A 25,000-nucleotide genomic window follows, 5' to 3' on the forward strand; every position below is an offset into this window, starting at 1 on the left:
TCACACACACACACACACACACACACACACACACACACACACAGTCACACAGACACACACACACACACACACACACACACACACAGACACACACACACAGACACACACAAACAGCAATGTCAGACCTACCAGCATACGTCATAGGCAACAGACCGACGTATGATGCATCTGCACATGCACACACACACACACACACAAACACGCACACACACTCACACACGCACACACACACACACACACACACACACAAAGGACTACATACGTCGTACACAAACACACACGCACACACACATGTACACCACACTTACAATTGCAAAAAAAAAACATGCACGCTACACGCACAGCACCGTTTCACAGCAGTGAACACAGAAGGCACAGATGGCAAGTGTGCGCACACATAAAACGCGTCTGCACAATCCTTGCACGCACACAAAAGGGAAGATGAAACCCTTCTAACCCCTTTTCCCACGACACTGTTAATCCGCCTAACAACCATCGTGAGCACTTGGTTCCCCACCGAGCATGGCCTGTTCAGAAGCAAGTCCCAGCATCGTCCCCTTCCTCTCATCTCCGCCCTTCCGTCCAACACTCACAGGCAGCCCAGCATACTTAAGAAGTAAAAAGATTAACGATATGCCACGCGGATCAGTGGGAGCATCATTCGATTTTAATTGAATTGTTTTTGTTGATTTATTTCTATAAGCATTCATTGGTTGTGGTGGCTTGTGGCCGGCTGCATGGGTTTTGATGGAAAGGCTGCAGGTATGGTGAATCAGAGGCAATGTCCTGCCCCTATCTTGCATCCGGCGCAAGTGACTTAGTCACTGGCGCATGTGTCGTTGCTAGTTTACAACTGGCGCAGAGCGTTCTTTTCCCACCACCGCCACTCGCCGGTAAATTAGGGATTGATCATGCGCCCCAAGGGGCGGTTCGGCGGAAGGAGGAGGCGTGTTCTGGCGCAAAGGGTATTTTGCCGTTTCTGAATACCATTGCGCTACTGACCAGGAAATACCTGGTTTAAAGTCAGTGGCGCGTTGTTCAGATGCTATTTTAAGGGCGCATGCATACATGCGCATGCGATGCATACGGACTGCTTGTGCACCTCGCGCATACACTTTGCTTCTCCCATCTACCTAGCCGCACATTCTTGGTAAATTATTTGGGAAAGAACAGCTGATGCAGCGGTAATAAATTGTACTTTTAAATCAATGCATCTGCAAACACCGTAGGCCTACAGCAAACACATATTTTCTTGACAGAGACATGGTGTAGGCCTACATGCCCATAACTTTTAGGATTGATGAGTATTTGATCGTGAAAAACATTGTTTTACCGCGAGTACAGTGTTAAAAAGAATGAATGAATGCGGGCGCGCGTGTGTGCTCTGTTTAAACACACGCAAACTAAACACGTAACGCATAATACAATCAATGGCAATGTCTGTTACCGCGGGGACACATGCATATTAGGATAGCATACAATACCGATAAGAAACAATGTTTATAATGTATTGCGTATATCATTAAATAGAACCACAGTTACCGCATATCATATGTTATATCATATACGTTTTCTTTGCCGAAATGTATTTGAGGACTCAGTATTTCTGAAGTTGTGGAAGAAAACCCCTTATTCCATGTGTGAATTAGCCCATATTATTTGGCAATAAACTGAGCCATTTGCAGTTTGAAATTCATGTGCATCTGTCTCATCGGAGACTGCAGACGCGCTGTCAAAATATCAACTCGTCCGATTCAAATGCGCTCATGGCTCTTAAAGGGGATGGGAGCTGGCACTCTCATTGGTTTGTTGGACGTTACGCCCAAACCACACCTACGGGTAACTAGGCTGCTTCAGACCAACCCTTTTGACACTTGCGCCGCGACGCAAGTGTCATTTATCCGCCTGTAAAATAGCGATAGCGCCGTTGAACCGCCCACAAAGCTACTTGCGCTTTGCGCTTCCCACTTGCGCTTCAGACCGTTAAAATAGGGCCCTAAGTGTGTGTGTGGTTCAGGGATCATCTTCGGCTTAAAATGGCGTGGTACTTTAATACATGTTCAACACAGATTATCTATATTTGCTTCTTATTTTTTAATGTATTCATTGCTCGGCCACAGCCGAGAGGGTTGGGACGGGGTCGTGGGGTTAAGAAGAGTGCCATGAGAGTCTCAAATGGCCTGATGATGCCTTCACACAATCATATTGCTCCAACAAGCAGGGGCGTTGCGAGGTAGTGTGGGGGCCCCAAGCAAGAATTCTTAGGGGGCCGATTGTTGACGGGGGGGGGGGGCTTTTGGGGGCCCTAGTAGTGGCCCGGGGCCCCAAGCAATTGCCTGGTATGCCTAATGGGACGCGGCGCCTCTGCCAACAAGGCTATGGTTTCCATGACAAAACCCTCTGCTTCTGCCACTACATGCCTCAAACCACCAAAGTGAATCAACAAGTTCACCTAACGCCAAATGCTTAAACTACCCAAAGCTAAAGTTGCATGCATCAGCCGAATTAGCCCGTCACTGAAGTTAGCCCTGCCGCTGAAGAACCGGTTCCTGCCACTTCAAGAGTACACAAACACGCCTGCCACCCATGCACCCCTGAGCCCCGAGATGCGTCCGGACAAACAGTGCGGACAGAGACCGACCATGAACCCGTCGCCAGAGAGGCGAGCTGTGCATCCGTCGGCCACCCGTGTACCCCTGAGCCCCGAGATGCGTCCGGACGGATGGTGCGGACAGAGACGGAACAAGAACCAGTCGCCATGGAGGCGAGCTGCGCGTGCGTCGGCCACCCGTGCACCCCTGAGCCCAGAAATATGTCTGGACGGACGTCGCGGAAAGAGATGGAACATAGAACCAGTCGCCACGGAGGCGAGCTGCGAATGCGTCTGCTACCGCCACCTCAAGCCAACAAGGGCCCACCTCACAGAAAGCAGATGAACCAGACACTCTGATTATAGGAGACTCAACCATCAAGGATATAAACGGTAATTAATATCAAAACATGCTACTTCCCAGATGTGATGGCTAGTGATATCAACCAGAAACGTGCCACAATCATATTGGAAAACCCCAAAATCTCACAGATTATTGTGCATGCAGGACTTAATGATATTCAAGAGAACAGTCAGAACTTCTGAAGAGGGTTTACACTGATCTATTGGACACACTGGACAAAATACACATTAAGGGCCCTATTTTAATGGTCTGAAATGCAAGTGAGAAGCGCCAAGCGCAAGTAGCTATTGTTGCTATTTTACCAGCGCATAAATGACTCTTGCGCCCGGCGCAAATCTAAAAAGGGTTGGTCTGAAGTAGCCTAATTACCCGTAGGTGTGGTTTGGCCGTAACGTGCAATAAACCAATGAGAGTGCCATCTCCCATCCCCTTTAAGAGCCATGAGCGCATTTGAATCTGAAGAGTTTATATTTTGATCAGCGCGTTTGCAGACTCCGATGAGACAGATGCATGACCACATGAATTTCAAACTTGAAATGGCTCAGTTTATGGCCAAATGATATGGCCTAATTCACACATGGAATAGCGTTTTCTTCAACAACTTCAGAAATACTGTAAAGACAGAGATCGCATTTAGATTAAAAAATAGCATTGCATCGTTGATGACGACCTCTAGTGGCGTGGAGGTGAAATGCGCAAATCACAAGTGTTCAATTTGTAAACACACTGGGCGGCACTTGCCTGATTACGGCACGAGGTTAGTGATCACGGGTGAGGCAATAAATGTCCGCGATTTCCGGCCGGGTAATGAAGGGTTTGTGCATTGGAGGACACGAGAGCACGCATTGGTATGTAATTTATTTTTTGAACTAAGGTGTAGTTTGCACAATGCGTAGGCCTATGTTTCTGGCACTTTTTCCCGTTTGTCATGTCTTCCATGTGACAGCGCATGGGACGGCGCAGACGTCCTTAGTGACGTCTTGGGGCCGTTTGGTAGAGGCGCACATGGTGGAAATGTTTGTGTGGAAGACCATTGTTATTTTACAACACAGTGAATTAGATATCATAGTGATATTGTAATTAGAGATATTTGTTTATGATATCTAACCGATTTACTTGGATTTGTTTATGATATCTAACAGATATTTGGATTTGATTTAAATGTTTGATTAGTAGGGCTGTAACGATACGCGTATCGAAACCGAAATCGCGACACTCAAAGCCAAGAACCTGTCTCGCGGTGTGAGAAGGCAGAAAACTCTCCAGTCAAATTGTCAGATTGAAATTTGCTAATAATTTATCTAAATAATAGTCTGCTGACCGTGCCCCCTCCTATCGATGCCGTAAGTATGCGACGAGATGCCCTCTCTGTGATGACAGCTCTCCGTGGCTACGGAGGATTGTATTTCTCCACAGCCGTCGAAGTCCTTATATGCGATATGAACGACATTTATCCAGAGTGGGCCAAGCGCGAAAAAAATTGCCTGTGTGATCCTGTCTCTATTGTTTTGTGTGATTTGACTGGCAGTTTATCTGCTTATAGGTCGGAATGAAGCGGCCACCGATTATTGACAGGATGGGTACATTATTCTACCGGACTCGTTCGCTTCTTCACTAGACACACGCGCTGCCGCTCGCTCTACTCGCTCGTCCACTCACTCGCTGTGTGACTTTAAACCAGGTTTTTCCTGGTTTTTGGCGCAATTGTTTTCTGAAACTGCAAAATGTATTGACAATTTCAACTTGTTCTGGGGGCACAAATATCTTTTCAGAGCAGATGGCCTACCCCCAAACAGATTAGGCTCAAACTGTTAAGGGACAATCTTCTCTTCTCACTCTCTCACAAATCGACCCTTCCATGGTCTGACGCACAGGCAACAGTCAGAGCACAGGTGGAGAAGAAGCCAGACTCCAGACTCCCCCACATATCTACTCTGCCACTATCTGACACACGGAGAGCAGACACACCACAGACCTTGAAGAGAGACAACATCCTGCCCGACGCCATGGACAACATTTTTAGTTAATGATTTTACTACCACTTCTAAACTGGATTTTATGTTTTTAACTGAAACATGGCTGGAACAAAATAACAGTGCAACCGTTCTGATAGAGACAGCTCCTCCCCAACTATGTTGGACTACGAGCAAGTGAAAGACTGGATGTGCCGACATTTCCTTCAAATAAATGAGGACAAAACTGAGATGATTGTATTTGGTGCTAAAACGGAAAGGCTTAAAGTAACCCAACACCCTCACTCTCTGTCCCTGAAAACCTCAATCAAAGCCAGAAATCTAGGGGTTATCATGTATTCAGATTTACATTTAGACAGTTACATGAAATCAGTTACAAAATCTGCAGATTATCACCTTAAAAATGTAGACTTACAGGGCTCATGTCCACCGAAGACATACAAAAACTTGTACATGTACAACTTGTACAAAAAATTTGAACTTATTACCGTACACCAATTCTTAAATCATTACATTGGTTTCCTGTAGGTCAGAAAATTGATTTTAAAATCATGTTGCTAACCTATAAATCCCTACATGGTTTAGGCCCAAAATATTTAACTGATATGCTTCCACTACATAAGCCTTCTAGACCACTAAGATCTTCTGAGACCAATCGGTTAATTATCCCCAGAGTAAACACGAAACATGGTAAAGCAGGATTTTTCTGCTAAATCTTAAAAACATTGCACTTTCTAAAAAGCTTTTTTAACTTTCCCTTTATTTTCTATTTTTACCAAAAAGATACATGATCTGATACCAGAGAGAGAGGACAAGGGGTTGAGACCCAAGTTCTGTCTGGGTTAGAGCCCAAGAATCTGGGTTGGAGTCCCAGAGAAAGGACCAAGTTCCTTTAGGTCGGGTACGAGTCCCGACGTGGGTACCAAATTCCTTTAGGTCGGGTTGGAGTCCCAACGTGAGTACCAGAGAGACTCTTGATCTGATCTTATATACATTGCACTTTCTAAAATGCTGATCTATTTTACTTATTTCTTTGCATATCTTTTCTTGTATGACAATGTTTGTATGTGAAGCACTTTGAGTCTGCCTTGTATATGAAAAGTGCTATATAAATAAAATGCCTTGCCTTGTCTTGCCTTTAATTGTGCTGTTATTTGTAACTGGTTGTTTGCAGGATTCCAGAGATTAATACCGTTTAATGACGTGTACTAATTGTACTCTAATGCATATATCACAAATCAACTTAAAATTGAAAATTTAAACTGATTAGACAAATAGATCTGAGTGAGTGTGCTTACGTAATGGATGACCTTGAGCTGGAGCGCTGTGGCATCAAGGTCGTACAGCTCACCTGTATCAGAAGAGCAGAGGGGGGGATGGAGGGAGAAACGATGAGAGTGATACAGTCCGAAGAAGAGGAAGAAGAGATCTGCAGATTCAGAGCAGTGGAAAGTCTGGGTATGCGCAGCGTGCGCCTAAGTTTGACGGTTGGGAAAGCAATCCTGGGGGGGTGAGGAAGACACAATGCATGAACACAGCGGGACTAGACGGCAGTGCAGCGCCGTGCCGACTACACAGGAAGCCAAAGGGTTAGGAACCCGAGTGCTCGTGAACAAGTGCAGGAAATTTCGCTGTCAACGTAAAACTAAACACAGAGTATGCGGAATGATGGGGTGTGTGCGTGCCTAAGTGCAACATGTGTACGTTTGGGTGTCGGCAGGCAGAAGGGAGGCAGACAACATTACAGACTCAATTCCATTATTCATGAGTTTCTAAACACTGCTTTCACAAAACAAGAAATACAAAAAAACATTCCCTGCTTTCCATGGCTTGTGTTTGCTGGGGACTTCCTTCTGTGGACAGAACCTATATAAATTCATAAAGGTTCTCGCACATGGCCTTCCAGGATTATCATACACTACACGTCCTCACACACACACACACACACATACAGTACATTCCCATGCATATGTTTGCATTTTTTGGAATAATAGTGTGCCATATCATTATTGTGTTGCTCGCTGTGAATATTTGCAATGGTATAATTTATGAAATTGTTGAAATTGTGATTTTTGTGATATCTTCAGGGTGCAATTTCATCCCCAGAACATGACAGTATGTCTGTCTAGGGGAATGCGCGTGTGGCTGTGATAGTCATGTGTGTGTGTGAGTGTAAATACCGCAGAGCTGTAGAATGTTGCGGTCCAGCTCGCAGTAATCCTGGTCCGGGACATCGAGGCCCAGCAGTACATTGTGGGATTGAATAGGGGAGGGACTAAGGGGCGGCTGAGGGTAAGGTAGCTGGATGGCTTGGACACGCCCACATGCCACCGAAGCCTGAGATGAGACACACACATACACACACGCACACGCACACGCACATGAACACACATCACGTCAATTAATTAACAGCATCACAGAATCCAATATTTATTTAAGGGGCTGAGTTGAACATTAATATGTTAGGCTGTGTTTTCTTTCCCATATTTAATTCACCAGAGCATTGCGCCTCTAGTTTGAATATATGCATGGGAACACATTGCTGTGTGTCTTTTATTCATTTAAATTGATAATGAAAAAAGCTAAACCTGTGGAGGAACAAGTTTGAAATGATAATGTTGAAGTGTAAAACTTTTCTTTTTTCTATTCTGAACTGATGCATAGCGGTCCATTATGTGGGGGGACTGGGAGACAAATCCTTACGTGCTTCTCTAGCGTGTTGAGACACACTTCATCCTGGTCAGCAAGTGGCTTACAACCCACCTGCAGAACACACACACAGACACCGATGCACGCACGCACGCACACACACACACACACACACACACACACACACACACACACACACACACACACACACACACACATTACACACGCACAGACACAACCCACACACAAACAAACTGTCAAGTAAAGAAAGTGAAGAATTCACACGTCTTCCATATTGTAAGGAAAATGTGCAGGTTGATAAATCTTTGAGGCAAGTTGACATGTAGTCCTGTGAGTCATGTTCTTTCAGCCCTCTTGTGGGTCAATCTTCATGCAAGAGAGAAGAGATCTGGGAGCCGGGGAGAGAATATTTACCACTGTCCATGTGCATTTGCGTGTGTGTTGGTGTGTGTGTATATCTGAGGGCATACAAGCATGTGAGGATGATAGAGGATCACCGTCTGGTGTGTGATTCTGCATGTGGACGCATGCCTGCCTTGCGTGTGTACATGACCTTTGTCTTTGGATGCAGTCGCGCTGCAGAGAGCATCGACTCATTGGGTCGAACCAGAAGAAAAAAAAGGTATTTCATGTGAGAGCGAGAGTGAGAGAGAGAGATAGAGAAAGAGAGTGAGGAGTCGCATGTTAACTCACCAGCAAGACACAGATAGCCTTCTTACGGTCTGGGTCCAAGATAGGAATGACAAGAGCTGAAATAAAGACAAAAAGTGGAAAGAATGACACATAGGTACACGTACGTTTTCACCATGATCTTAAAATAGGCACTCTCTTCCTCGACCTCTCTCACTCTCTCCCTCCCGGAATTGTGTCACTCTAAGCTCTTAATGGGATAAGCACGAGAAACAAGGGAGGAAGGGAACGAGACCCTAAGGGTCCTTGTGCAACACTTTCATTCTCTCATTCTCCCTGTTCTCACCCAATTTCTCTCATCCCTTTTTCCTTCCTTCCACCAGAAAACATTGTGTTTGGATATTTATGTGTGTATGTAACGCTAACCCTAAGTAACAGCAAACACCCAGTAAGATGTAGATCTGATCATAGTGGCAACTAGAGCCAGTGACGAGAAGAGAACTTAAGGAACAATGTATGTATGCGTGCGTGCATACGTGCAAGCGGTGCGGCTGTGTGTGTGAGACAGTGAATAGTTCCAGGGATGCGGGGTCTCTACAGTAAACCGACAGGGTGGTGCACGGCCCCCCACCAGTAACCAGCGCCTCAACGCACCGGCGAGGCATCGGAACGCCTCATCCATCCGCTCTCCTGTACAAACAGGAGTGTTTAACTTTTATTTTCCAGCTGTCTGTTCTCCCACGCAGCCTCGCACCACTCTTCCTCCAATCACCCTCTCTTGTTCCCCACTGTTACCTCCTCCTTTCTTTTGCTTTTCTCCTTCCTCCCACACAGCCATTGCTCTCTATTCTTTGTTTTACTCGTGTTTTTTTAATTTTGCCCGTAGATCCCCAAAGCCCACATACTGTAGCTACACACACACAAACTAACACACACACACACACAATATGAGGAGATACAAAAACACAAATAGTTATGCGCATCAAACACCTGTTACGATAAAACATTTAACCAGCTAACACAAGACACAGACACAGACACAGACACACACACACACGCGCACACACACACACACACACACACACACACACACACACACGACCACATTAAGACACATGGCCCACACACACACACACAGTCTTAGACAAACACACACACACGAAGACACACACACAAACACAAATATTAAGCCCAAAACATGTTCCCACACCTCTCCTGTGGGCAGGTAAGGGCGTGGCCAAGCAGGCTCTGTATTTCTCTGGCAGCTCGGCGGGGGGGAGCCCGGCACATTGGTGACGCTTCAGCTGCTCCAGGAGACTCCTGGTGACCAGAGAACACACAACACAGCGCTATGGGCATTATCAGAGAGAGAGAGAGAGAGAGAGAGAGAGAGAGAGAGAGAGAGAGAGAGAGAGAGAGAGAGAGAGAGAGAGAGAGAGAGAGAGGGGGAGAGAGGGAGAGAGGGAGAGAGAGAGAGAAATGGGGTGTTTGGTTTTTTGGTGGGAGGGGGCAATGGAAATAAATGGCCACAAAACAAGGCCACTGCATTGGTAATAGAAGAGCATTTGTGAAAGCATTTACTGACAAAGAGTGTGTCTGAATGGGCCTATTATTCCTTTTGGAATCACATGCGCCCAGAATAATACTGTGTATGTGCATGTGGGTGTGTGTCTGTCTATGATCTGGACAGGTGTGTGGCCAGGTGTGATTGTTACAGAGTCTCTTCAGGCTGTCCATTGTCTTCCATTCAGAGGGCAGCTTTTGCATGCTAAAATATTAGACAAGCATCTGTTCAAATATGAATGTCCAGAGACACACATACACACTCAAGCATACACAAACACACACACACACACGCATGCATGCACACACACACACACACACACACACACACACACACACACACACACACACACACACACACACACACACACACACACACGACAGGTCAGTTTAGGGGTTATTCCATTAGATGCTTACAGAGCTTGAAAAGGCCTTTGCAGTCAATCCACTGCAGTGCGCAATGATTCAGGGTAAGAGCTGCCTTCACGTCCCCGTACTGATGGATGTTCTAGTCATCATAAATGCAGTATTGATGTGGCATTAAACTGTGTTTGTACTTGTTTGGTAGTCAACATCAATATTTTGTAATCGTGAGAACCCCTGTTATGCTGAGGCAAAAATCTGAATAAGGGAATCTGAATGTGGGTGTAAAAACAGATCAATCCTGAAGAACATCAAACACATTGCGTAAAGAATTTGGGTCAAAATGTTGAAAGGTAAAATGCCTTGAAGCGTTTCATTCGTAGGGAGCAGTTATCAGATGTCTGTTGTCTTCAAGTCAATATTCAACAGCAGTTGCAAGATGTGGAGGACCCGAAAAGGATTCCCATCGTCTACATGTGACATATGTGTGATAGGTTTTTGGTGCATGCCTGCATTATAGCTTATTGGTCTCACAGAGCAGCTACTATCACTCAGTGAGATTGAGTGTCAAATTTATCTCATAAATAAACCTTATTAATGAGATCTCTGATATACCAAAAATAATATTTTAATTGCTTGTTGGGAAATAAATGTCATATTCTGGATAGACATATACAATTCATGAAAACATCGGAAAAATCCTGGTGGAACTCAAATCGATGATTTGCTTCTGACAAGGTTATTTATGGCCTCATTGGAATACAGTAAACAAGCTTAAAATACACCAGGGTATAAAACCAGACCTGAATGCAAAGCCCCTGGGAAAAACATAAGCAAAAACGCCAAATGTATTCATTAATTCATGAATTTGAAATTGAGGTTGTACATTCACCAGCTTTCCCCCAAAGTTTTAATGAGTATGTAATAATAAGTGGCCATACGCTGTAGTGACTCGGGTGACTGAGTCAATATAAACTATACTGGGTCCACTCCATAAGGTCCTAGCTTACCCTGAGCATCCTTGAGCAAGATGCATAAGCCCTAACTGCTCATCAACCATATGCGTCTGCATTCAGCGTAAGTCACTCTGGATAAAGGTTTCTGCTAAATGATGATGCAAAAGTGAATAAGAGTTAAAAGAACACTCCAAAACAGCTGATTTGGCTCCTCCCGTTATTTTCCCAAAGCTTAGCAGTGGTTTACTGTATTGAGCCAGTATGATCGACAGCCCTTTATGCCGAACGCTTCCACTGTTTCCAGTGCTAAATCCTACCGAAACAGACTCGCTCGAATAGTGTCTCTGTCCCCCTAGTTAGGAAGGTTTAGATTTAAACAGACGTACTACTGTTTGCTAAATAAACTATATTTCAGATGTACCTATTTATTTACCTTGTCTGTGTGTCAGAAACCTGGTTTTCTAACAATGTTTGTGTACCTCTTACAGTGTATTTAACAGTGGATAGCTGCCTTGTTTGGACATTTACACTAACAGGTTATGGCCAGCACCCTTCTGCCAGCCGCTGCAGCTCAAACCTGATTATTCCACAGCTTTCAGTACTATGTGTGTGTGTGTGTGTGTGTGTGTGTGTGTGTGTGTGTGTGTGTGTGTGTGTGTGTGTGTGTGTGTGTGTGTGTGTGTGAGTGGTTGATGTTGTGTGTGTGCGAGAGTGCCTGTCTGCATAGGCAAGAGAGCAGTGGAGCGGGTAGGGCAAAGTGTGTTAGAGTGTGTCCGAGAGAGGCAAAATAGAGAATGTGTGCGTGTGTCCACACGCACAAATGTGTGCATTTGCTGTATATGTTCCAAGGTTCTGGTTATAACCCTTTTATTCGTTTATGGGCTGGAGAGGGATTTTAACAAAGTGGTTTAAATTGATAAGGCAAGTTGAAGAGTCCGTGTGTATTTATGTCAGTCGGTGTGTTTGTGTGAGCAGGTGATTCTTGGACCAGAATAAAATGGACTATCGTTTTAAACATCCAGCTCCTCTATGTAGCGTTCTAGAGCTAGCACTAGCCTTTGGCTGTTGTGTGGAGAGGATGGTTATGTAAGAGTGTATTCGGTCACACTTGGATTTTCTATACAGGTGTGCTTGTTGGTTGGTAAACATTGACAAAAAACGCATGCGTCTGCTTAGATGTGTGTGTGCATGTGTGCGTGTGTGAGTGTGTGTGTTGGTGTTAGTGTTTCTCTGTTTATAATACATGGGTGTGTATTCGAAGGAGAGAGAGTGAGAGAGAGCGAAAGAGAGGGAGAGAGAGTGATAGATTAATAAATGCAAAACGAGCCAGCCACTCGGAAAGAGAGGGAGAGTGACAGGAAAAACAACAGCCAGAGAGAGGCAGATTGGAGGAGAGAGATAGAGAGAGTGAAGGAGAGACAGAGAGAGAGAGAGGGAGGTTGAATGAGGAAAAGAGAGCAAGTTGATGGTGAGAGAGAGAGAGAGAGAGAGAGAGAGAGAGAGAGAGAGAGAGAGAGAGAGAGAGAGAGAGAGAGAGAGAGAGAGAGAGAGAGAGAGAGAGAGAGAGCGTTTGAGTGTGGACGTTTGACCGTGGAGGGGTTGTAAATGGGATCTCATCTGACACAGACAGTTTCATCAATAATGCAGTGTTGCCTTTTGCCCGTGCCGCCTTGCGAGCAGGACAGCAGTGCAGGGATGCGGAGCCAGGAGGGTAGCAACACCGGGACTTAGAGCTTGGGAGAGCACTTAAGGAAGGAGCGGATCGCAGTGTCTCACTAAGGGACCCTTGGGTTCCTCTTCACCCTGTGTATTATCCCCAGAACGCCCTCCGCCAGTGAACAGATTAAGTCCCGAGACAGACGGAGACGGAGGGATACAAGGGGGGGGGGGAAGAGACAGGAAGAAGTAGAGAGAGAGAGAGAGACCGGGAACCTTCTGTGGAGTAGCTTACACTCTGGATAGCTTTCTACACTTTCTTTGAAGAAAGAAAACAACACCTCTGCCCTCGATTTGGTTTAGTGTGTGTGTTTTTTTTGTGTCCGTCTCTGTGATTTATATAATCTGTTTCATGGGATGATATAACAGGAAATAGAGAGGGGAAGGCAAAAGGAAAAAAAGATGGAGAGGGATGGAGAGGAACGGCTGGTGGAGAGAGGTTGAGAGGTTGAGTGTTGGAGAGACGAGATAGAGCGAGGGAGAGGGCAAGCACATGCAGGCACTCACACAGATGCGCACAGAAACACACACATGCACAAACAAACAGTGTGTACCTGATTTTTCCCTCCTTTGACAGTTCGTGCGGCGGGTCATCACACAGCAGCCGCGAGTCTCCCTCCAGAATGTAGACACATACACACTCCTGTAACATGAGCCCATGCACAGTCACACACACACACACACACACACACACACACACACACACACACACACACACACACACACACACACACACACACACACACACACACACACACACACACACACACACAGTTTCACATTAATCACATTTCAACTGGGGATGACCTTATATTCATTGGGGAGAGAGTCTTGGACTGCGTTTCTCAGTGTGTGACAGGGCTGGGACATTGGCTTTTGCCACTCTGAATATTAAGAGGTGTGTTTTTCCCGTAACACATCAAGGTAATTTACGAGTTCGGCTCGGTTCTTTGTATGTGTGTGTGTGTGTGAGTGTGTGTGTGAGTGTGTGTGTGTGTGAGTGTGTTTGTGAGAAGGTGTGTACCGTGCTGGGTAGCAATTCCTGTACGCTGTCTCGGAGGGCATCTCGTAGCGAGCGAACATTGACGACCGCTGCCAACCGCAGCAAAGCATCCTGGGAAGAAAGACAAACATTGAACAGTTTTCCACCTGGCTGACACAGTTCCCAGAGGTCTACTTGTTCACGGTATAAATGTCCAGGGTTGAAACCCTCAGGCCTCTGGGCCAAGGTTTCATTAATATTCTTACCGCAAAATTTATATAGTACCTGAGTTTTGTCAAAGCGTCATTTTCACATGTATCAGTATGTCTAGAAAAAAACACTACGTCCCAGGCCAAACCTATGTCAAAGTCAGCCAATGCACAGCAATCTGTATATTTTGGATGAACCCTCATGTCTAAAAGTGTCTCATGTTTGCTCAGTTCATATTCCACTGAGTGGACAGCCAGTGTTTCGCTGTCCTTTTCAACTCTGGCCTTCCTCAATGGCTCAATTGTGAAACTCTGAAACTAAATCTGTGTGGAGTTTCGTTAGATGAGAACGAAACAACGGATGGATGAACTCCAAATAAATGTATCCTTCCACGTTAAATCCATCTTCTTAAAACATGAAATTATTTCAATCATGCAGGAATTCGCCCAATTAGACACAATGGAATAATTGTCCCCAAGGCATAATCTTGGACTTAACTTGACAGGTATTATCATTACAATTCAAAACGTAAAAAATGTTAAATTGAAAAAGCATTCATTCAGAGTTGTTTAGTCACTTCTAGCTTCACACTCAAACATCAGCTTGGACTGGAATGGAAGAGCCTTTTGACCCAAACTAACTGTTTCTATCCCGTCAGGGGTTGACTGAGTACACAGGCTCCCAAAGGACAAAACAGTTAAATGTGCCAAAGCAGATATAAAAAGTGATATTTCCTCATCAAAGCCAGCATCACAAAGTTTCATAAAAACTATTATATCTGAAAAGAGGTGGCACAGTTTGAAGAGTTGTTTGAATGGAGGCATTGATTGCTCCTGTACAAGGCCGAATATCATGGAGATAACACACAGTGGGCGAACACACACAGTGGCAGCCCGAGGAGAGCAGCGGCGCGATGGTACAGCCCAGTGAGAACCAGCCGACGGGGACGCCACTGATAAGGTTGTTCGGGAGTTGATGAGCGGATCAATGCACAGGCCGCCCGGGCTGAGCCTGGGGGCCCCCTCTCACGTGGGGCCCCGCAGTGTCCTCCCCAAAGATATATTCAAACACCTAGTCAAAAAAAACTTTTAATGCAATTAAATCTGGAGGCCCCCTTTGTGTGAAAAAGGCTGTTTACCTTTTGATTGGGTTTAAACTTTTATTTCATTTCACAGTGTAGGCCTCCACCTCCCCTGGCAAACTTTCTAATTATTTTCTTAAAATACAGCAAACCTGATCGCTTTGTTGGTTGTTGATTGGTTGTGCAATGCAACCAAGTTCAGAGAGGCATATTGGTTTCGGTGAGATTGTCACCATGTCAGAGTTAGAAAAGAAGTAGCTGGAAGAAATTTAACAAGATTCCGTAACCCACGTGATATTTCTTTAATTTGGTGATTGCTTCTGTTTAATTGAAGCTGGATGGAAGTCATCATGTTTCTCTCTGATTTCTCTAGTGTGTGGAAAACTCAACAGGATGTGTCTGCTGAGATCCAATTCGTTGTAATTGTGTTATTTTCTATGTCTCTGTTTAATTACAATCTGTAATGTGTGCAATTTTTTACAAAAAGTACAACCCCCAGGGCCCAGCCGAACCCCTCTCCTGGAGAGGTCGGCTCATGTTTTTTAAGGACATGCTACTCCTCAGACCCAACTCGTGAACTTAATCCATGCTTCAATATTTCCCAATGTAAACCTGTGAAGTGAAGAGAGTAGCGAGTGGATTTGGTTGTAAATGTCAGCCCCCAGCCTCTATTAAGTCAAATACGTTCAGGGAGACATGTTAAAGAGGGGCTTTTCTAACGTGCAGCATGTAAGCATGGCCCCCGAGAAGTCACTTGATGCTGCAAGCCGAACCGTACTCGACTGTAATGCTAATCACAGTAACACACATTGGTATTAAGGAGCACAGATAGTCTCCTGACTGTATTTGCTGGGATTTTCTGATCTGATGACAGACCAAGTCAGACAAAATAAAAAGGCCTCTCTAAAAGGTACAGCGTTGTATTAATCATCCTATGACTTTTAATGGAAAAACGGGAGAGATTAGGAGTCTCATCCTTATCTGTTATCATGCCGCTCATTCCTTTCAGCTGGCGGTCTGCTTCTTCAGTTGCTGCTCTAACGACAATAATGCATGTTGAAAATTGCCTAATCAATTCCCTAATTGATTCAGCAATGAATGTTGTCTACAATTACATAATTCAATCACTGTCTCTGTATCATAAAGAATGACTTGACCAGCGAGAGGATAATGAGCCTGGGCCTTGTGTTGTTGCACGCAAATGCATGACTCTGGCAGCCAGTACATAACAGATGGTATCTTTCACACACATCGCTCTCTGGGTGATCACTAGAGATGTCTTTCTCCTCGCTGCTTGTCATCCGCTCCCTAGTATCTGTTTGCTATGTCCTGTTTAAAATGGTGGTGGTGAAGGTAGGGGTGGTGATGATGGTGGTGGTGGTGGTGATGGTGGTGATGGTGGTGGTGGTGGTGTTGGTGGTGTTGGTGGTGGTGCTGCTGATGATGGTGTTGGAGGTGGTGGTGCTGGTGGTGGTGATGTTGTTGGTGATGGTGATGATGATGTTGTTGGTGATGATGATGATGATGATGGTGTTGGTGATGGTGATGGTGGTGGTGGTGGTGATGGTGATGGTGGTGGTGGTGGTGGTGGGGGTGGTGGTGGTGGTGGTGGTGATGGTGGTGGTGGTGATGGTGATGGTGATGGTGGTGGTGGTGGTGGTGGTGGTGGTGATGGTGGTGGTGGTGGTGGTGATGGTGATGGTGATGGTGGTGGTGGTGATGGTGGTGTATGTGGTGGTGGTGGTGGTGGTGGTGATGATGGTGTATGTGGTGGTGGTGGTGGTGGTGATGGTGGTAGCGGCACTATTGAGTGTATGAAGGTTGGTGGTGGTGATGGTGATGATGATGGTGTTGGTGTTGGTGTTGGTGATGGTGGTGGTGGTAGTGGTGCTGGTGATGGTGGTGGTGGTGACAGGCGCGTATCAGACGCGGGGGATGAGTACGATGCATCCCCCTCACTTCTATTGGAAGGCCATTCCATCCCCTCCACTTTTGTTCGTCAAATCCTCACAAAAATCAGCTTTTCTAATAAAAAATAGTAAATGTTCGCCTGTTGTATGCAATTTAAAATGGTAGCTATGATTGCATCCCTCTGTATCAAATTATCACTCTGTAAATCCCAGCGCTACAATTGACGTTACGTAGACTAAACAGCTTGCGCAGCCTGCAGAAAGCGCTGGCAGCGGTGCTCCCGAGACCCGACTGCCTGAGAGCTCAGCGCGGTGACCGCGGTCATTCAAGCAGTTTCTCACAGATTGCTGTGCCTAACTGTTCGTGCTGCATACTGACTTGACGCCTTCAATGAAAAGGTAGAATTGAATCACTGTTTTAGATCAGCATCATTCACTGCCTGTAATGAAGGCAACATTTTCAGGCATATTAAGCGATTAAAGCGATTAAGCGATTAATTATTAATCATTAATAGATGCAAGGTTCATGGCTCTCTATTCAAGAGCTAGTTACCTCCTAGCATAAGATCCCATTCATTCTTCCGACTGGAACTAAGCCTACTTTAGTTTTAAAACTGTTCTCTTTTTTCGTGCAATATAGCCAATGATGCCGAAAACTAAAAGAAAAAGACAGGGGACTATAGACGGCTTTTTCAAGAGAAAACAAGTAAGTTGACTTCTCTCCCTCTGCAGACACTGACGTGCTTGCAAGTTGCAAGCTATAGGCTATCTGTTTCGAGTGCTACCGCGGTTGGGATGCACAGGTTTGACTAGGGCTACAGGTAGCCTTCACTCTGTGTGTCACTACATAATAACATCACTACATGCAAGTAACAAATGCTCTAGCCAAATGTCATTAGAGCTACAGTTATTGAACATCCTCAAGTGGCTTTACAAATGTGTTTTGTCTCTGCTCATTATGACAAACTAATTGTTCTGCAATCATTTTCCTGTCCAACAGATCCAGCTTGTGCTTTTGAACATAACACACGGTTACACTGTTGAGACATGTTTGTGTCATTGTACTACGCATCCATGTTTTCAGCCTTCAGAGGCTGCTGAAGCTCCTTTCAGCTTTATCACACAGTGTGTGTGTGTATGTGTGTGTGTGTGTGTGTGTGTGTGTGTGTGTGTGTGTGTGTGTGTGTGTGTGTGTGTGCGTGTGTGTGTATCAAACAAACACACAATGAGTCATACACACACACACACACACACAGTGTATCTGCTCGCATTTCTTCCATTTTGTAGGCCTAGATGTATGTAAAAGTTCATATAATTGATCATCGCTATTTGGAATGATTATTTCTTCGCCTATTCCAGAACACCCCCACTTTTGGAAAGCTTGATACGCCCCTGGGTGGTGATGGTGGTGGTGATGGTGGTGATGGTGGTGATGGTGGTGGTGGTGGTGGTGGTGGTGGTGGTGATGGTGGTGATGGTGGTGATGGTGATGGTGGTGGTGGTGGTGGTAGTGTCACTATTGAGTGTATGAAGGTTGGTGGTGGTGGTGGTGATGGTGGTGGTGGTGGTGGTGGTGGTGGCGATGGTGGTGGTGGTGGCGATGGTGGTGGTGGTGGTGATGGTGGTGGTGGTGGTGGTGGTGGTGGTGGTGGTGGTGGTGGCGATGGTGGTGGTGGTGGTGATGGTGGTGGTGATGGTGGTGGTGGTGGTGGTGCTGCTGCATGGTGATGGTGGTGATGATGGTGTATGTGGTGATGGTGATGGTGGTGATGATGGTGTATGTGGTGGTGGTGATGGTGGTGGTGGTGGTGGTGGTGGTGGTGGTGGTGGTGGTGGTGGCGATGGTGGTGGTGGTGGTGATGGTGGTGGTGGTGGTGATGGTGGTGGTGGTGGTGGTGCTGCTGCATGGTGATGGTGGTGATGATGGTGTATGTGGTGGTGGTGGTGGTGGTGCTGCTGCTGCATGGTGATGGTGGTGATGATGGTGTATGTGGTGGTGGTGATGGTGGTGATGATGGTGTATGTGGTGGTGGTGATGGTGGTGATGATGGTGTATGTGGTGGTGGTGATGGTGGTGATGATGGTGTATGTGGTGGTGGTGATGGTGGTGATGATGGTGTATGTGGTGGTGGTGATGGTGGTAGCGGCACTATTGAGTGTATGAAGGTTGGTGGAAGCAATGCAACGAGGGAAGAGGAAGAGCGGGGAGGATTCATCTCGTGCCTGAGTATGCTTTGTTTGATATTACATATGAATATTAAATATAATTATCTTTGATCACTCAATCAGCCTGCCAGAGTGCTACTATAATGAAGTTGGAGCTCTGCCAGAACTTTTTATGTGTGGCTGTGAGTGTGTGCGTGTATGCATGAGCATGCATGAGCTTGCGGATGTGTCTTTGAGTTTGTACGCATTTGTGAGCAAGAGAAACAAAACAACAGCTTGAGTTCTCAAAAAATTAATCTAAATACTTGCAAATCCCTTCTGGGAAGCTTTGTTTAGAAATCAATATGAATTACAGGACAAGCAAAATGTCTGATAAGCCTTCATGCATTATCGAAAAAACATTGACACAATAGAGCACACACTTTTGTTTGTATGTTGTGTGTGTTTGTCTGTGTGTGTGTATATGTGTGTGTGTGTGTGTGTGTGTGTGTGTGTGTGTGTGTGTGTGTGTGTGTGTGTGTGTGTGTGTGTGTGTGTGTGTGTTTGTGTGTGTGTGTCATGATTTAGTCTGTGTGCATTCCCATTGGTCTGCCAAATGTCACATTGTGTTATTTGACCTTTCCCAATCATCCTCTGTCATAAACCTCTAACCATCTGTTATATTAATTCACCTGTCACCCCTCCCCACTCCCACCCACCTCCCCCCAGGACGCTACACACAAGCACATACACACATTCACTCACACACAGAGAGAGAGAGAGAGAGAGAGAGAGAGAGAGAGAGAGAGAGAGAGAGAGAGAGAGAGAGAGAGAGAGAGAGAGAGAGAGAGAGAGAGAGAGAGAGAGAGAGAGAGAGAGATAACAGTGCTGCTTATTGAACCATTCATCGACCCACTATACACCTACATAAAACAGAGATGCTAGAAATGATAGCAGAGCAATCAGGAACATGGACCCAGTTCACTTCTTGCTGCAGGCACGGCGCAAAATAGCCTATTACCATATTAAATCCCTGCCAGAGCTGCCGTTTTTTCTGTATTTCGTTCCTTTTTGTTTTACAGCATGCAATTTCATTTCAGTAATAGTTTTGAATGCTTATATACAGATGATTAGTATGGACCTAATGCAAGTAATTTTGCTTTTGGTATTAGAGGGGAACATTTGGTTTTATGGGATTTTGTTGGAAGCTTTTATGTTAATTGACATATACCACATAGAAATGGATGCCTATCCCATAACAATATTAATATTAATACTCGCATTCATATTCAACCTGTTCTCTCGCTCACTGTCTCTCTGGTTGTCATGTTACATTTCTTTGGGAGGATTTGCCCATCCAAACCATGGAGAGCTACAACTCCATGTCCAAAAGTGCCCTGTCTATTCAAATGCTAGTCAACATCTTTCAGTTGAAAGGAGAAGCAGCGAATCACCAATGGTTCTGCAATCTGGTAAATCTCACTTGTTTATTCTCGTAATCACAGTTTTTTCTTTTCTATTCACATATATCGCTCCGGGTCCTCTAACCTTTCTCACACTTTCTTTGATGCCCTTACTCGCAATTTCCAACTTCAAACTTAGTTCATTTGAATGAACTAATCCACTTTGAATCCAAAGGGTTTTATTGGCATGAGAAATGTACATTTTCAAAGCCGGTCATCTCAAATAAGACACAAAAATCCCGTAAACGTAACACAACTCCTCCTCAAGTCTGCCCGTTCCGTCCTTGTGGAGCCTGCCTTGAAACGTCCCTCTCCCCCACGTCCCTCTCTGCTCCCTCTTCCGTCTGTTGTCCTAATGCCATTAGACTCTTCTAATCACCCTGAGTGCTGCTGTTGAAGGGCACCTGGGATCACCATGCCTAAACACACCTTCATCTCCAGCGTTTATCTATGACTCTCCCTCTCTCTCCCCGTCGGGCCTCGCTCGCCCACCGCCGTCTGCATTGGCTGTCCTCCTCCTTTGAGGCGGGCTGAGGGTATCGTCCTGGATGAGAGAGGTCAGCCACTTGAACGTTCAGAAAGCCCTTTGTCTGTTTGACAAAGGGCCTGGCTCGGTTGGATTATTATTGTCAGGGAAAACGATAAAAATGTGGTGGATTTAATTACTGGTTCGATTTATTAAATCATTTTAAATGTATTTCTTTAATTCATGTTTATGTGTATATATAATTATGTATTCATATTTATTTACTTTTTTATTTATTCATCTTTTGTTGACATATTTGATTAAGATTGAATCAGGTTTTTCATGCATTTTTATATTCATGGTTACAACTCTAGCAGGGTTTAAGTGACACATTTGCATTGCTCAAGTACATGCTCCTCTCCCCTAAAAGAGCTTTCGTCACTTAGGCTTCAATGAGCCACTTACGAGCAATCCCCTGGCAGCGGCTAAGTAGCCTCACAAGCAGAGGGACGGTCCTCTGGACAGCCCAACGTTTTAATAGTAAACTATTGTTGTGTCGAGAGAAATGAAATAGAAAACAGATGGTATCAAACTTGATATCTTCCGCAGCAAAAATGCACATGAAAAGCAATCATAACTACCTCGGAAGTGTATCAGTCCACCTGTGATTCGGGGCCGCAAAAGACTGATATACAGACAGCCCAGATGTTCACTTGTCTACTATGTCACTATATCATCTTTGGTATTATTTTTCAACTTGGAGTACAAGTATCGTGTGGCATAGCTTGCTATTAAATAGTTAGAAACTAACTGAAACTTTCACTGTTTGAAACTATGGCATTCTGCTTATGACAAAAGTGTTTAATATTCTTGTTGGGATGCATGGTCACGTTTGCCAGAGCAAGGGTGAGATGAATGAAATTCAGCCAGAGGCTATCATGAGTGAGGGCAATTAGCCTGGATAGCGCCCAGCTAATGGTGCAGAGGTCTTATCCTCCACAATGTTCACTACTCTGATCTGCTAAACTCAGAGAACAATCTGATCTGCATTTCAAACAGTCCGCCAGCCGACCTTCAGCCAGCCCTATGTTGAACGACGGCATTGCATAAAAAACGAAGGAAATGCCGAAAAACCTAACCATGCCAATCATTCTGTTAGGAAACACTCATTAACTCCTTTAATCTCTCATCCATTTAGATAAACCATTAAACATGTGCCGTCTGCGGTGCATTGGTCTATTCTTTATACAAGCTAAGTTCTAGGTCTAAAGGGACAGCATTAACTGCATTAATCCTTAAGTGTTTGCAGTTAATGGACAGCTGATCGATGCTCCATCGACTTATGGTGTTTGTCAATCAGTGGCAACAGATGCGTGGTGAGATTCTCATGCACATACAGACCCACACACACACACACACACACACACACACACACACACACACACACACACACACACACACACACACACACACACACACACACACACACACACACACACACACACAGCAAGGGAGGAGAGGCTGTAGAGTTGCTGTGGGTCCTGGCTGTTATTCCAACAGAGCCGGGTCTCCAGTAGCATCACTAACAAACTGGAGACACATGCACTGTAGAATACAGCCAGGCCTTGTAGAGTAGCTCCTGCGACACACACACACACACACACACACACACACACACACACACACACACACACACACACACACACACGCGCACACACACACACACACACACACACACACCTCGGATGGGAGATGGTAATCGTAAGTTAGGTTGCCATGGAAATTATAAGGATTACCTCTTTATGGAACGTACTAAAGCAGCAGAGCTATTATTAGCCAATGGCTTTGTATGAATATGCGTGTGTGCACGCAGGTGCGTGTGTGCACGCAGGTGCGTGCGCCAGTGAAATGTACAGGGGGTCGATAACTTGCAGTTTCCATTAAACTGAGAATCCGAAGAGAAAATATATTAATGTTCCAACAGGATGTATCCCTCCAAGTTAATGACAAGAGAGCAGCGGAGAGTACATGAGGGAGGGAGAGAGACACTGACAGAGACAGAGCGAAATTGACATCCTACACACGGCAACTCAATCCCACAGGTAAAGCAAGCTGTCTGCCAAGGAAATTGACACATCAGTCGATGGGTAAGGACAAAACACAACGAGAGAGATAATGACAAAGAAAGAGAGCGAGAGCGAGAGCGAGAGAGAGAGAGAGAGAGAGAGAGAGAGAGAGACAGAGAGACAGAGAAAGAGAGAAAGAGAGAGGAATTGTGAAGAGGAAACAGAATGATAGAGATAATTTCGAGAGAGAGAATGATAATAGATAGAGAGATAGAGTGAGAATACGCTATTTAGATTTTCCTGATCAGCTTCATATATTGAGAATGACCTGCGATGATGAAGTCCCTGTGCAGCCCATGAAGTCAAATGAGGGACTATAAATCGTCCTTTGTCTCATAAACGATCCCCCCCCCCCCACTCCCTGGACAAAACACAACTAACCTTTAGCTGTACTTCTGCTGGGACATTTGCATATTAAACAGTGATGAAAGAACTGCGTTGCAGTTCTCAGCTGCATGTTTAGACAGATGCGATGGGTTTCAAAGAACAGGTGGAAGAAGAGAGCATGAAAGGGACAAAAAAACACACAACCGGCAATGCCAGGAGAAGCTACAGTAAATGGCGGCTTGTAACGGAGATAGCAAGGTTTTCTCGACACAAGCCCCCCATAATCACAGTGAACTGCAGGTCTTGAGTCAGCAGATTGGACATGTCTTGTGTGCCTTCCCTCCTTCACCTTTGAGGCAGGGCGGTGCACTCTGGAAGCCCCTGTTGACAGTGACACTTAAACACTCGATGAGCAGTTGGAATGGCCAATGATTCCCTTGTGAGTTCCGGCCTCCCTTCACAAAATGCCAGGAAAGGGTAGACTAAGGCCGGGTAAAAAATGCACAGGGAAGTCTATCTCAGCTGGCGTAGTGGAGCACATGTGGAACCAGCGCGGGAGTGTAAGGGTTTTCCCGCTCAGTGCTGATCTCCACATCTCTTTTCGTCTCTCCGTTTTCGCCCCTATCTTCTTTCGCCCCTATCATCTTTTTAACCATTTCTTTCACATGTCCATCCCTCTATCCATCTCTTTCTCTCTCTCCCCACTCAGTCCCCAGGTATCTCTCTCTCTCTCTCTCTCTCTCTCTCTCTCTCTCTCTCTCTCTCTCTCTCTCTCTCTCTCTCTCTCTCTCCCACTCCATCCCCAGGCCTCTCTCCCTCCCCACTCTGTCCGCAAGTCTCTCCCTCTCCGTCCCTCTGCCTATCGGCTGCAGGTGTTTGACAGGCAGATTGTCGTCATTCGGCTGCTGGTTCTATTTTAATCCCACACTTGTGTTCCGGAGCACACGCCCACATAATCTCACCATTCTCCCAGCTCCATGCCTTGGTCTTCCTCCCCCTCTATCCATATGTCTATAATGTATCATTATCTCCCTCTTTCTCTTCCTCTTATTCTATCCATTTCTCTCACTTACACTCTCTCTCTCTATCCGTTTGTCTCTCACCCATTCTCTCTCTCTCTCTCTTTCTCTCTCTCTCTATCCGAGTGTCTTTCACTCATTCTCTCTCTCCCTCTCTATCTGTATGTCTCTCACTCATTCTCTCTGTCGCTCTCTCTCTTTATCCGTACGTGACGTCCCTCAATCATTCTCTCTCTCTCTCTCTCTCTCTCTCTCTCTCTCTCTCTCTCTCTCTCTCTCTCTCTCTCTCTCTCTCTCTCTCTCTCTCTCTCTCTCTCTCTCTCTCTCTCTCTATCAATACGCCTCAAACTCAGATGGTCATTCTCTCTAATTTATTCTGCTCTCACCCACCTCTCTCCCCTTCATTTCCAGAGTTTTTTATCCTTTCCACTTCTCTTTTGGCCTCG

At 45.4% G+C, this 25,000-nt stretch overlaps 1 protein-coding gene across 3 annotated transcripts in view; it reads right to left on the minus strand.

The window, feature by feature from the left end:
* LOC132474823 (cGMP-dependent 3',5'-cyclic phosphodiesterase) overlaps positions 1 to 25,000 on the minus strand; it is a 119,330-nt gene that overhangs the window by 20,040 nt on the left and 74,290 nt on the right. For all 3 annotated transcript variants that reach the window (XM_060075697.1, XM_060075698.1, XM_060075699.1), the window contains exons 3-9: positions 13,850 to 13,939; positions 13,380 to 13,468; positions 9,438 to 9,547; positions 8,291 to 8,346; positions 7,631 to 7,690; positions 7,108 to 7,264; positions 6,226 to 6,278 (exon numbers count right to left, since the gene is read on the minus strand). In XM_060075697.1, the coding sequence (XP_059931680.1) occupies positions 6,226 to 6,278; positions 7,108 to 7,264; positions 7,631 to 7,690; positions 8,291 to 8,346; positions 9,438 to 9,547; positions 13,380 to 13,468; positions 13,850 to 13,939 (615 nt within the window). The remainder of the gene's footprint in view (positions 1 to 6,225; positions 6,279 to 7,107; positions 7,265 to 7,630; positions 7,691 to 8,290; positions 8,347 to 9,437; positions 9,548 to 13,379; positions 13,469 to 13,849; positions 13,940 to 25,000) is intronic.

This window comes from Gadus macrocephalus, chromosome 16 (assembly GCF_031168955.1).
Source record: "Gadus macrocephalus chromosome 16, ASM3116895v1".
Classification (NCBI taxonomy): domain Eukaryota; kingdom Metazoa; phylum Chordata; class Actinopteri; order Gadiformes; family Gadidae; genus Gadus; species Gadus macrocephalus.